Source organism: Geotrypetes seraphini, chromosome 8 (assembly GCF_902459505.1).
Source record: "Geotrypetes seraphini chromosome 8, aGeoSer1.1, whole genome shotgun sequence".
NCBI classification, from domain to species: Eukaryota; Metazoa; Chordata; class Amphibia; order Gymnophiona; family Dermophiidae; genus Geotrypetes; species Geotrypetes seraphini.
In genome coordinates this window covers 144,509,604-144,521,979 of record NC_047091.1, presented here as the reverse complement: position 1 = coordinate 144,521,979, position 12,376 = coordinate 144,509,604, and the positions used below count along the sequence as shown (strand labels likewise).

At 43.4% G+C, this 12,376-nt stretch overlaps 1 protein-coding gene across 5 annotated transcripts in view; it reads left to right on the top strand.

The window, feature by feature from the left end:
- The window catches only part of ADGRD1 (adhesion G protein-coupled receptor D1), a 458,034-nt gene that overhangs the window by 321,859 nt on the left and 123,799 nt on the right, over nucleotides 1–12,376 (top strand). For all 5 annotated transcript variants that reach the window (XM_033956796.1, XM_033956795.1, XM_033956799.1 and 2 more), the window contains one exon: nucleotides 4,460–4,613. In XM_033956796.1, the coding sequence (XP_033812687.1) occupies nucleotides 4,460–4,613 (154 nt within the window). The remainder of the gene's footprint in view (nucleotides 1–4,459; nucleotides 4,614–12,376) is intronic.

Sequence of the window (12,376 nt, the reverse complement as noted above, 5' to 3'; positions counted from 1 at the left end):
AATCTGTCCTTCTTTTTCTGGAGCCATATAGTAACCCTAAAATAAGCAGCTGTAGGCAACTTGCTCTTTAAGGTAACCACTTAGGTGTTTATTTAAAAAAAAATTTTGTCTTACTTTCTAATGTAGCATAATATGTCCTATTGCAAAAGCACATCGGGATCGGGTCGTGAAATGTACTGTGCCCTCTCAAGCAACAGACGGATGCCATTTCCCCCATGGCATCATTATTCCTCCAGCATGCTGTGCTTGGAGGAAAGAATCGAAAGTCAGAGCTGGAAAAGAAAAAGACAAACTGAAATATACGACAAAATATGGCACAAAAGAGCCAAAATCAATGTTTAATATCGTAGCTCATTATTCAGAAGCCATTTGTGTCCTAGAACAGTTGGCATTTGCAGCCTCAGATCAGCCCCGCTGATTATCCAAGATTAACAAAGACCATTTCAAAGAAAGACCTTTTTCTTGCAGACACAGATCAGCCTTAAATTTAACAGCTTTGATTTTGACAATATTTATTTTATCATTTGCAAAGATATAGAACGCTAGGAGTTGATCTGAGAACCAAAGTGGTGTTTGCAATTGATTAATAAACTGGGGGGGGAGGGGAAAAGAAGGCTGAAAAGGAAACAGATTCCATCAAAGCCGGGGTTAGTGCTGGTGCGGACAAACTAACCACATCCTTGAGGGCCATAACCCGATTGAATTTTCAGGATTCCCTCAAAAATAGGCCTGAGATCCTTTGGCATGCGCTATCTTCCTGGTGTGCAAATAGATCTCATGTATATTTAAGCCACGTGAGAACTGAGCTTGCCAACCCATGGGTTATTAGAGGAAAGGAAGGATTGCGATTCTGGTTGGCGAGGAAGAAAGTGGCAGCAGAATAAACACGTGTAAACCACTTCGAACTTAGGGTATAGCGGTATATAAGAAATAAAATTATTATTATTATAAATTATTATATTTGTTACATTGGCTGCAGGGATCTGTATGGTTTCTGGATATTCCTTACGCTGATCCAATGAAAGGTATCATCGCTTGACAAAAATCCAGTTGTCTCCAGGACTACTTATATTTATTATTTATAAAGTTCTACCAGATGCCTGGAGCGCTGTACAGCGCTGTACTTTCTCTTGGCAGCACTGGTATTGAGAGGGGCTATAATTATGGATCGAACTGAGGGAGAATGGGACAATATTATTATTACAGACAATAAGTTTAAACCTCTCCACCATAATACTCTAAATAACCACCATGAACACTCTCTCGTAGAAGAGAAGGAAAGTGCCTCAGATCATGGCGTGCTGGCATCACACACACATCACAGGCAAAAAAAAAACTTCAGTGCTCCTTATGAAATATTGTAATACCTTTGTGCCTAACCTATATGCTACAAAACAAAATACATTTTGGGGGTTTGCAAAAGCATATAGGTTAGGCATAGGGTGTTAAAAAAATTTCATAAGGAGCATCTGATTCCTCCTATACGTGCCCTTCCCTTCAATTGCCAACTCCAGACTCCGTCCCTTCTGCCTAGTAGCACCATATGCTTGCAACAAGCTGCCCAAATCCCTACGGTGGGCTCCGTCTCTGGCAGTGTTCAAGGCCCATTTAAAAGCCCACCTCTTAGAGAGTGCTTTCGACTCCTTACTCCTCTCACGTTGGGTCCTGAAAACTCGGGAGGCACAGAGTTTGCATTACACTGGTCTAAATACTGGCTTCTAATGGTGCCTAATTTATTTATTCAAAGCGGTTTGCATTCAAGTACTCTAAGTATTTCTCCCTATCTATCCCGGCGGGCTCACAATCTAACAACGGCACCTGGGGCCTAACTTGAAAACATGCTCATGATCTGTCTCCTAACCACGCCCACTTTTAGGTAACAGCCAGTGGCATAGCGAGGGTGAGAAGCGCCTATGGCAATGGCGCCCCTGCTCCACCCTCTTCTCTGTCCTCCCTGCTGCACGCACGTGCATCCTTTCCCTACCCTGTACCTCTTTTAACTTCCCCGGCCCGAGCAGCATTACCAACTTGCTGCCTGTGTTAGCTCTCCCTCTGACATCACTGCCTAGGTGCGGGAGCCAGAAGTGACATCAGAGGGAGAGCCGCTGCTGGCACGAGCAACAGGTTGGAGTTGCTTTTCGCACTAGCAAAGAAATAGAGGTATGGTGGGGGGGGGGAGTATTTGGTAATTGATGTCACCTTTCATTCTAGGGTCAGGGGTGGTAATAGGAGGATGATAGTAATATATGTGGAATTATTTGAATTGTATTTTGTTTAATTCATTTATTACAATATTATAATTAAAAATTATGGGGGGGGGATGGGGAGAGGTGAATAGGGAAAAGGGAAGGTGGAAGGAAATAGGGGGAGGGTATTGAGAGATGTAATGGGTAATTTGGAAATATATTTTGAAGAAATGAAAGATATTTGATGGAAATTAATATGATGAATTTTAATGTAATGACTATTTTATTGAATTATATCATCGTATATTTACTGGATTTCTTCAATAAAATGTTATACATTTTTTTTTTTTAAATTTACTGCTCTGAACTTTTCCAAGATAGGGTGATTATCAAATACCTATAAATGTAAACATAAACAATTATAGTAGCACTATAAACCATAATGAAGCTCATTTCAAAGTTCACTTTATTTGATATACCTCCTGTAATAAAAGTCCAAATGGTTTACAATATTGTAATAAAAGAATTAGGGAATTAGGTGGTGACAAGCTTAGCTGGTGTGATGTTGTCCTCATGGCTTCTGACTTTCAGAAGTATGTTGTTTTTTTAATCTCATCTATTTCTGCCAAGCACTGTAAAACTCTACTTGTCTTGGAAAGGCTTTCCTGTTTCTCAGTGTTTGAAGTTTAAGTGACAGTGGGCATTAATTTGTGCCTGGGATTCTTTCCAAGATAAGTGAGAACTTAAGAACTGCCATACTGGGACAGACCTAAAGGTCCATCAAACCCAGTATCCTGTTTTCAACAGTGGCTAACCCAGGTCACATGTACCTAGCTAGATCCCAAGAGGTAAAACAGATTTTGTGCTGCTTATTTCTCCAAGCCATCTCAATAATGGCCTATGGACTTCTCTTTTAGGAAATTAGCCAAACCTTTTTAAAATCTGCTAAGACAACTGATTTCACCACATTCTCTGGCAACGAATTTCAGAGTTTAATTACACGTTGTATAAAGAACTATTTTCTCCCTCATTAAATATACCAAATGAATAATGAGATAGTCCATAAAGATTATCGGTGGTTGAAATTAGCCCAGTGAGTGATTGCTATGTTAAAGTATATAATTCAGAGGAGAATGATAGCACCATGAGACCATCACTAGGGGTCGCCGGCATCATTTTAAAACTTGATACTGGCAAAGGCAGGAACAACTGGAGATCGCTCATGCCAGACCCCTCTGGAGACACTAAGGAACTTTGAAGGTAGGCCTGGGGAGGCCTCTATTGGAAGTTGGTGTACCCTACCAGAGGTGGGAGGGACTTTTGGTTATAGACAGGGCTTAATTTAGGAGGGGGGGAAGGGGGTTAATTTGGGGAGCATTGGGAGGGCAGCTTGATTTGGGGGAGGTTATGAATGGCAAGGTCGGGGTCTCAGGCAGCACAACAGGGCTCCTTTTAAATATAACCTAGGAGTATCTGGCCAGCTTTGTAGCCTGCCATTTATGTGGTCCTATTTGCCCAGTTAACATTTTTGGTTAAGGGTTGAATGGAGTGGAGCAGGTAGATGTGAGTCGCTTGTTTACTCTTTCCAAAAATACTAGGACCAGGGGGCATGTAATGAAGATATTAAGTAGCAGATTTAATATAAATAGGAGAAAATATTTCTTCAGTCAATATGTAATTAAACTCTGAAACTCGTTGCCAGAGAATGTGGTGAAAGCAGTTAGCTTAGCGGGGTTTAGAAAAGCTTGGATAACTTCTTAAAAGACTGTAAGCCATTATTAAAATGGATGTGGGGCAATCCACTGCTTACTCCTAGTATACACAGCATAAAATACATTTCACTCTTTGGGATCTTGCTAGGTACTCGTGTCCTGGGTTGGCTTCTGTTGGAAATAGGATACTGGGCTTGACGGGCCTGCGGTCTGTCCCAGTGTGGCAATGCTTCTATTCTTCTGCCCCTGGACAGTCTGATCATGGGCAGTATTTGTTCTTTAAATGATCTTGATTCTGTTGCATATTATTGACTCTTGGTCTAGATGTGGAGGGGCATAATCGAAAGGAACGTCTGAGTCCGTTTTCGCCTAAGCCACAAGTCATCGAAAGTGAAAAACAGCCTAGGACACATTTTAGAAAAATACGTCCCAAATTTTTTTTTCTTGCTGACAGGCCGCTTTTTGGATGTTTTTCTCGTTCGATCATGAGTGTAGAAAAGAAAGTCATGCAACAATTTCAGAGCTTACTTTTAATGTTGTTGTTTTTTTTCCTTCTTTAAGGTGCCCTGTAAAATCCTTGCCATGCTTCTGCATTTTTTTTTCCTGAGTGCGTTTGCCTGGATGCTGGTGGAAGGTCTGCACTTATACAGCATGGTGATCAAGGTGTTTGGGTCTGAAGAGAGCAAGCTCATTTACTACTATGGAATTGGATGGGGTAGGTCCTTACTCTCTTTCCATGAAGTTAAATATTCCTAAAGAAGAAATATTTAAGCAGGGCAGGATGACCCGTTTAGTAAAATGGTTCCCAACCCTGTCCTGGAGGACCACCAGCCAGTCGGGTTTTTGGGATAGCCCTAATGAATATGCGTAAGAGAGATTTGCACATCATGGAGGTGGCAGGCATGCATATTCATTAGGGCTATCCTGGAAACCTGACTAGATGGTGGTCCTCTAGGACGGGGTTGGGAACCACTGCTTCTAGGTAAACAAGCATTTTGGGCCCTCTTTCAAAAAGAAATAAATGTTTTTTTTAAGTTCCCAGAAATGGGATCTTGCCTGTTTCTGAGCACAGAGGAATGCTGAGTGGAGTGGAAAGTATAGATGTAAATCACTTGTTTACTCTTTTCAAAAATACTAGGACTAGGGGGCATGCAATGTAGCTACGAAGTAGTAGATTTAAAACAAACCAGAGAAAATAGTTCTTCACTCACCATGTAATTAAAGTCTGGAATTTGTTGCCGGAGAATGTGGTGAAAGTGGTTAGCTTAGCAGGGTTTAAAAAAGGTTTGGATAATTTCCTAAAACAAAAGTCCATAAGCCATTATTGAGATGACTTGGGGAAAGCCACTGCTTATTCCTAGCATAAGCAGCATAAAATCTGTTTTTCTTCTTGGGATCTTGCCAGATACTTTTGACCTGGAATGGCCACTGCTGGAAGCAGGATACTGGGCTTGAAGGACCTTCGGTCTGTCCCAGTATGGCAATTCTTTTGTATTTATAGAATCCTGGCAGAGGAAGAAGCAGCAGATAAGAAGCACTGCTCATGAACTGCAGTTACTGTTTGCACAGGGGACAGGAAGAACAGACAGACCCGCCTCATTCTTCCAGACAGCTGACTTACCAGGGAGAAATTGAATTATCACATCTGAGAGGGTCCTTTTCAAGCATCTCTTCTTCCCTGACAAACTCCGGTCGCATCTGGACGGCCTGGAGTTTGCATGGATCTGTGTGTGACATCATCCGTGCATGCTCAGAAGCCCTCCAGATGTGGCTGGAGTTCATCAGGGCTTCCCAAAACCCAGACAAATACCAGGTTTTGTTAAGTCCATCCGGGAGCCTAGACAATCCTCTAAAAAGGAGACATATGTAATGTAATGTAATGTAATTTATTTCTTATATACCGCTAAACTCCGTTAGGATTCTAAGCGGTTTACAGAAAAAAACAGACAATAGGGTGCATTCAAATTATAAGTAAAATATAAGTAAAATAGGTACTTAGATATTCCCTTACTGTCCCGAAGGCTCTCAATCTAACTAAAGTACCTAGAAAAATGACAATTAGTAGAGTAATGAAAAAATTAAAATAGAGATAGATGAGAAAAAATAAGAAAATAAACATTCTAATAAGACTACAATGGTCTAAAGGACTTTGAAAGGTTGAAAAAAGAGGGGAGATAGGAAATAGAAGTAGGAGGGAGAACCGTTGAAACTATAGAATTCTTGGGAAATTTAAATGAAATTTAAATAATAAAGTAGGAAACAAAAACCAAGTGGCAAAACAATGAATGAGATTTAAAAATAAATATATCATAAACTAAAAAAGAAAGTGAAAAAATAAAAAACAAAACAGTCAAGACTGAAGTCCAGCTTGAAATGACTTCACTCCTTTGGCTGCCAAACTTCTCCAGATGTCATCCGATCCTTGTCAGCAAACCGGAAGCCCCAAATCCAGTGTCTCCGGTCATCAACTCCGGTCATCAATATCTGGATTTCCCCGGACATCTGGTCACCCTACCTGCAAGGTCCATCCTCAACTCAACTCTCTTTCTCCTCCTCCTTTCAGGAACCCCCCCCACCCCCCCCCCCAACAGATTGCAGCATTACCAAAATTTTGATGTTCATTGCGATTTTCTGGAATATACAAGGGTTCTTCAAAAAGTTTCCTCACTTTTATGTTTTTAAACGCTGTTTATTAAATATCTCAAAAGTAAATTACATCGCTACCTGCAAGGTGAGCCAGTTGGCCTGACTCACTAGTCACATGACATTCTACGACATGCTCTTTTACCATTTCTCCCGCCCCCAACCTTTTCCTGTTAAAATATGAACGTGCGGAAACTTTTTTAAGAACCCTTGTACTACCTGAACACGAGTGACTATGTTCTGTGCATCAAATTTCCAATCTTAATCATAGATCTTTGCTTAATTTCAGTGTAAGGTTTGGAGGATTAGTTATTTTAGAATGTGAAATAAAGTAATTATCAATATTAGAAACTTTGGGGCCGATATTCAGAGTCATTTATGTGGGCAGGTATCCCTCCTCCTCGCTTAAATTGCTTGCCGCCACCTAAGATGGAGGATATTCAGCAGCACTTAACTGGAGAGTGCCGTTGAATATCCCATTCGACTGCCCAAATAAAAAGCAGGCAGATCAGAAGGGAGCTGGAGGTTTCACTGGGGAGGAGTCTCAAAGGCATGCGGGTGGCAGCAGTATTCAGTACCAGCATCTGCATAGCAGAGTGACCTGATTTAGGACAGCTCGGCCTGGCATAAGAACATAAGAGCATATGAATAGCCTTACTGGGTCAGACCAATGATCCATCCAGCCCACTAGACCATCCTCATGGTGGCCAATCCAGGTCACTAATATCTGGCAAAACCTCAAATAGTAGCAACATTCCATGCTACCGATCCAGGGCAAGAAGTGGCTTCCCTCATGTCTGTCTCAATAACAGACTATGGACTTTTCATCCAGGAAATTGTCCAAACCTTTTTTAAAACCAGCTACATTAACTACTCTTACCACAACCTCTGGCATCGCGTTCCAGAGCTTAACTATTCTTTGAGTGAAAAACTATTTCCTCCTATTGGTTTTAAATGTATTTTCCTGTAACTTTGAGTGTCTCTGCATACTTTTTTTTAAACAAAATACAGAGCCCCAGAGCTCCAATCCCCCTCCCAACTTCCTCCCCATCTCAACACCTTTTCTTCCCCGTCTCCCGCCTATGATAAAATGCTACTATCTCTCCACCCTTCTCTCTCCCCCACACAAAATCCCCCTGTCCCCCCCCCAAGCTCCCTCTTTCCCTCCTCTCTGCCCCAACCAAAGGGAAAATCCATCCTGCCATCCATCCTTCCCTTCCCCTCCATTGAGGGCCCCACAAGCCTCCTTGCATCCCTGGTGGTCCAAAAGCTTCGAAGGGGGCAAGAATGAGACCCCCCCCCCCTCTCCTGCCCCTTGCACAACCTTCGGAAAATGGCTGTTGTGACCTCTTGTGGCAGCTTGCAGCTGAATATCGGTTGGGCCTGCATAAGCTCTGGGAGGGTCAGGCCCAGTGGCATAGCGAGAGTATGTGGCACCTAGGGTGGTGGCACCCCTCCCTGCCCTCTTTTCCACCCCCCAATCTTTCTTGCTCCCCCCCCCCCACCATGTGCATGCCCCCTTCCCTTCGCCCGTACCTTTTTAATTTTCTGGTCGATTCTCCATAAACTTAGGCACCTGAAATGTAGGCCTTTAAAAGCCTCATCCTACATTTCAGGTGCCTAAGTTTTGATATAGGCACCGTGGTTCTGTAAATGAGGCCTAGGTGTGATTGACACTCAACTGGCGCCATTTTTCTAAGCGCCGTTTATAGAATCAGCACCTATGTGCATATCTCTGGCAATAAAGCACACACATGTCAGTTTTATAGCGCATGTAAATGTTCATGTGTGTTGTGACAGTTACACAAATATTCTATGAAGAAAAGTAGGTGCCTTCGTTCCTTTACAGAACAGGCTTCTATCAGGTGCCCTCTGGTGCCCAGTTACAGAATTGCCCCCATGATAGGCAGCAAAAGGGCTAAAGGAGTTTTTGGTGGCTGATGTGTGCCTTTGTGTGTGGGGGTGGGGGACACTCTTAGCCCAGGAAATCTGCTATCAGCTTTGCTGCTTTTCTATGTCCCATTTCTAGGTCTACCTTAGCAATAAAGGACATTACGAACTCTAGAGCAGTGGTTCCCAACCCAATCCTGGAGGACCATCAGGCCAATTGGGATTTTAGGCTAGCCCTAATGAATATGCATGAGAGAGATATGCATATAATGGACGTGACAGGCATGCAAATCTGCATCATGCATATTCATTAGGGCTAGCCTGAAAACCCGATTGGCCTGGTGGTCCTCCAGGACAGGGTTGGAAACCACTGCTCTAGAGCTATGTAACCCCTTAGGCAGTGGATTTCAGATGACTCATCAGACTGGTAGTGAAAAGAGCACCATTTTATTAAATAAATATTTGAGTAAAAGTAAAGTATCAAGGAATGGAACACCAAATTGTAGGCAATTCCAAAAAATGTTTTCAAACATAAGGCATTATTAGAATTTCTTTATGGCGGATGTATTTAGAGCAATATATAAAGCCAAAAAGACACACCATCCAGAGCCCTAACTCAAACACTGATAAAAAAATGCACAAACCACAAAATTTTTTAGTGGAGAAAAAGACCTCAATATAAGCGCTCCTGTCTGTCCGGCCAACTACAGAAAGGTACGGGGAAGGGGGTTGGGGGTGTCGTGGGGGTCGGCCAGGGGGGTCGCGGGTCGGAGGTTCTTGGGGGGGGCGGTCGTTGGGGGGAGGGGGGGTTTGCGTCGAGGGCAGGAGGGCCTGGGATCCCTCCTGCCCGTAATGTAGTGCAGGGTGGGGTGAGGGGGTCGCCGTGGCCAGGAGGACTTGGGCTCCCTCCTGGCCCGATATTGTCGGGGAGTTGGGGAATCGGCGGGGCAAGAGGGCTTGGGCTCCCTTTTGCCCCGATCGTGTCGGGGAGTCGGGGGGGCAAGAGGGCTTGAGCTCCCTTTTGCCCCGATCGTGTCGGGGAGTCGGGGGGGCAAGAGGGCTTGAGCTCCCTCTTGCCCCGATCGTGTCGGGGAGTCGGGGGGGCAAGAGGGCTTGAGCTCCCTCTTGCCCCGATCGTGTCGGGGAGTCGGGGGGGGGCAAGAGGGCTTGAGCTCCCTCTTGCCCCGATCGTGTCGGGGAGTCGGGGGGGGCAAGAGGGAACCAGGCGGAGAGAGGGCAGTTAAGCGCAGTGCCTGCACGGAAGGATGCAGCTCGGGCGACTTCGTTGTGTGAAACGAAGTTCGTTGTACGGATCAAGACATAAAGTTCGTTGTGCGCAGCGTTCGCTGTGCGAGGCGTCCGTTATGCGAGGCACCACTGTATATGGAGTGCGGACACAACATGGTCCGTGTTTCAGAGAAACACTCCTTCCTCAGGGGTCCGGGGTATCTGATGTATCACATTTAGAGAGTCACGCGGAGCACCCCGTTGTAGTATAAAATAATCAAAGTTTGTGAATCGAAGGCAAGAAGTTCTCTTTCCGGGCTAACCCCCCTCCCCCCTTTTACAAAGGTGCGCTATGCTTTTTAGCATGTGCTAAACACACGCTAAATGCTAACGTGTGCATGTTATCCTATGGACGTGTTAGCGGTTATCGAACGTGTTGTTGTAGCGCATGCGAAACGCGCGCTAAAACGCTTAGCACGCTTTTGTAAAAGAGGGCCACGGTGTGAATACTGCAACCGAACGTGAAAAAAAAAAAAGGGATAAAACCCCCCCAAACCAGTGTGACTTGTGTACAATAAATAAAGTTCTTCCAAACAATGTGGTTGCTATACAAAAGATGCAAATGACGTAGATCCAGCAAACTGCAGTCAGTATAGCTGCTGTATAGAAAATGACGCAGAGCCAACACAGTCTGTGTTTCAGCTAAAAGTGGCCTTCCTCAGAGATCCACAATATCATCAATACTAGACGACAATTTATTTTTTCCGTTACGGCCCCTCAAGTCTGGAACTCTCTTCCTATCTACTTGAGAGAAGAACACAACCTCGATAAATTTAAGACTAATCTTTTTAAAGATGCTTTTGATTGATAATTTTCCGTCTTTGATTTAGTTATTGAATTGATTTTGATTATGGAATTTTACATCCCCTACCTTGTGTTTTTTTCCCTGACTATTCTATTTTTAATATTTTGTAGTTCAATTCCCTCTTTCCCCTTTCTCTTGTCTGTAAAGTTTGTTAATAGTCCTGTTTGATTTTAAATTTATGTTAAGTATTGTATTACTCCTTAATACTGTAATTTTAATGTTTATTATTTATGTTCATCGCTTTGAAGTGTGATTAAAGCGATTAATCAAAAACACTAATAAACTTGAAACTTGAAACTTTTATTTATTTATTTATTTTCAAAAAATTTCTACACTGCCTAAAACCTAAGCGGTTTACAAAGTAAACAGACATAATCATGAATACACGCATAATCGGTACAACATTATCTACTCACTCCTCCAACGTTGTCTTACTTACTAACACTAGCACATGGCTAATAAGACTTCGGTAAAACAGATTGTCAAAATCTGACACCTCAGGTTTTATTACCTAATAAAAAGCTTTCACAAACAAATATGTTTGTAGTTGCTTCTTAAAGGACATCTTGTCTTTGCATAGCCTCAAACATCTTGGTAAAGCATTCCATTTCCGAGGACCCGACACAGAAATGCCTGTTGCTTGCGTCTTTTTGTAATGAGTTTCACCAAGTACCTCTATCGATAGCCTCATGGCAGATTCTGATCTTAATGATCTTAGTGTCAAAGTCCCTCCTCGAGGGCCGCAATCCAGTCAGGTTTTCAGGATTTCCCCAATGAATATGCATGAGATGTATTTGCATGCACTGCTTTCGTTGTATGCTAATAGATCTCATGCATATTCATTGGGGAAATCCTGAAAACCCGACTAGATTGCGGCCCTCGAGGAGGGACTTTGACATCCCTATTCTAGAGGGTATGTATTGTTTCAATATCTGTCTTAAATACCCTGGTGTTACCCCCATAGATCGCTTGGTGAACAACCATCAAAATTTTGTAATCAATTCTACATTGAATTGGCAACCAGTGTAGACTTTTCAATACCGGCGTTATATGCTCATTCCATGCTTATGGATTTGGCGGCTTTTACTTAGGATTATATCGATTTTAAGTTTAATATGTTCATTGATTTTTCTTCAATAAAGTAAAATACAACTGTTTAATGAATGCATATTGTGACAACACAATGCAACAGCCATATCCATCCAGTCCTTATGTTCTGTCCTGTTATAGTACAGTGTCTCGCAAATCTTTTCAAGCCGGGGCACACTAAACCTAGTGTCCCCGGTTCGAGACGTCAGGCGCATGTTTGACGTCAGCATGCCAATGTCCGCACATGCGCAAAGGCCCTTCGAACGGGCCTTGCACCGAGAAAAGGATCTGCGCTGGCGAAAAAGGTCGGCAGAGAGAAGAGGTGCCGGCGTTGGGAGATTGCTTACAGGACGTGCCTCTCTTTGCGAGAGGCACGTTCTGTAGACAGTCAGCTGGTGCTGGCACCTCTCTTCCCCAGTGTACCTGAAATCTCAAGAGTGTGACCAGCCAGGTAGTCTCCCTGTCAAGGTCCCAGCTAAGGTAAAAATAAAACCCCGGAAGAAAGATTCCAGGATCTCCCAAGAGTGTATGTTAAGGGATAATGTCACTGTCCACCAGGAGGAGCCTTACTTAGCTGAGGATGAAATGGGTGAATTGTGTGTAAGTCACCACCGGGGGAGCTCTAGAGGTCCCTGGGCTTCTGCTGACTCACCTAGAACAGGGCACGCCCCTAAGGTAGATAAGCCAGCAGTGGCATTCAGACCAGCAAGCCGGTTAGGGAGAAAGCTTAAGCTTTGTCTCCCTAGGGATCCTACCGAGCCAAA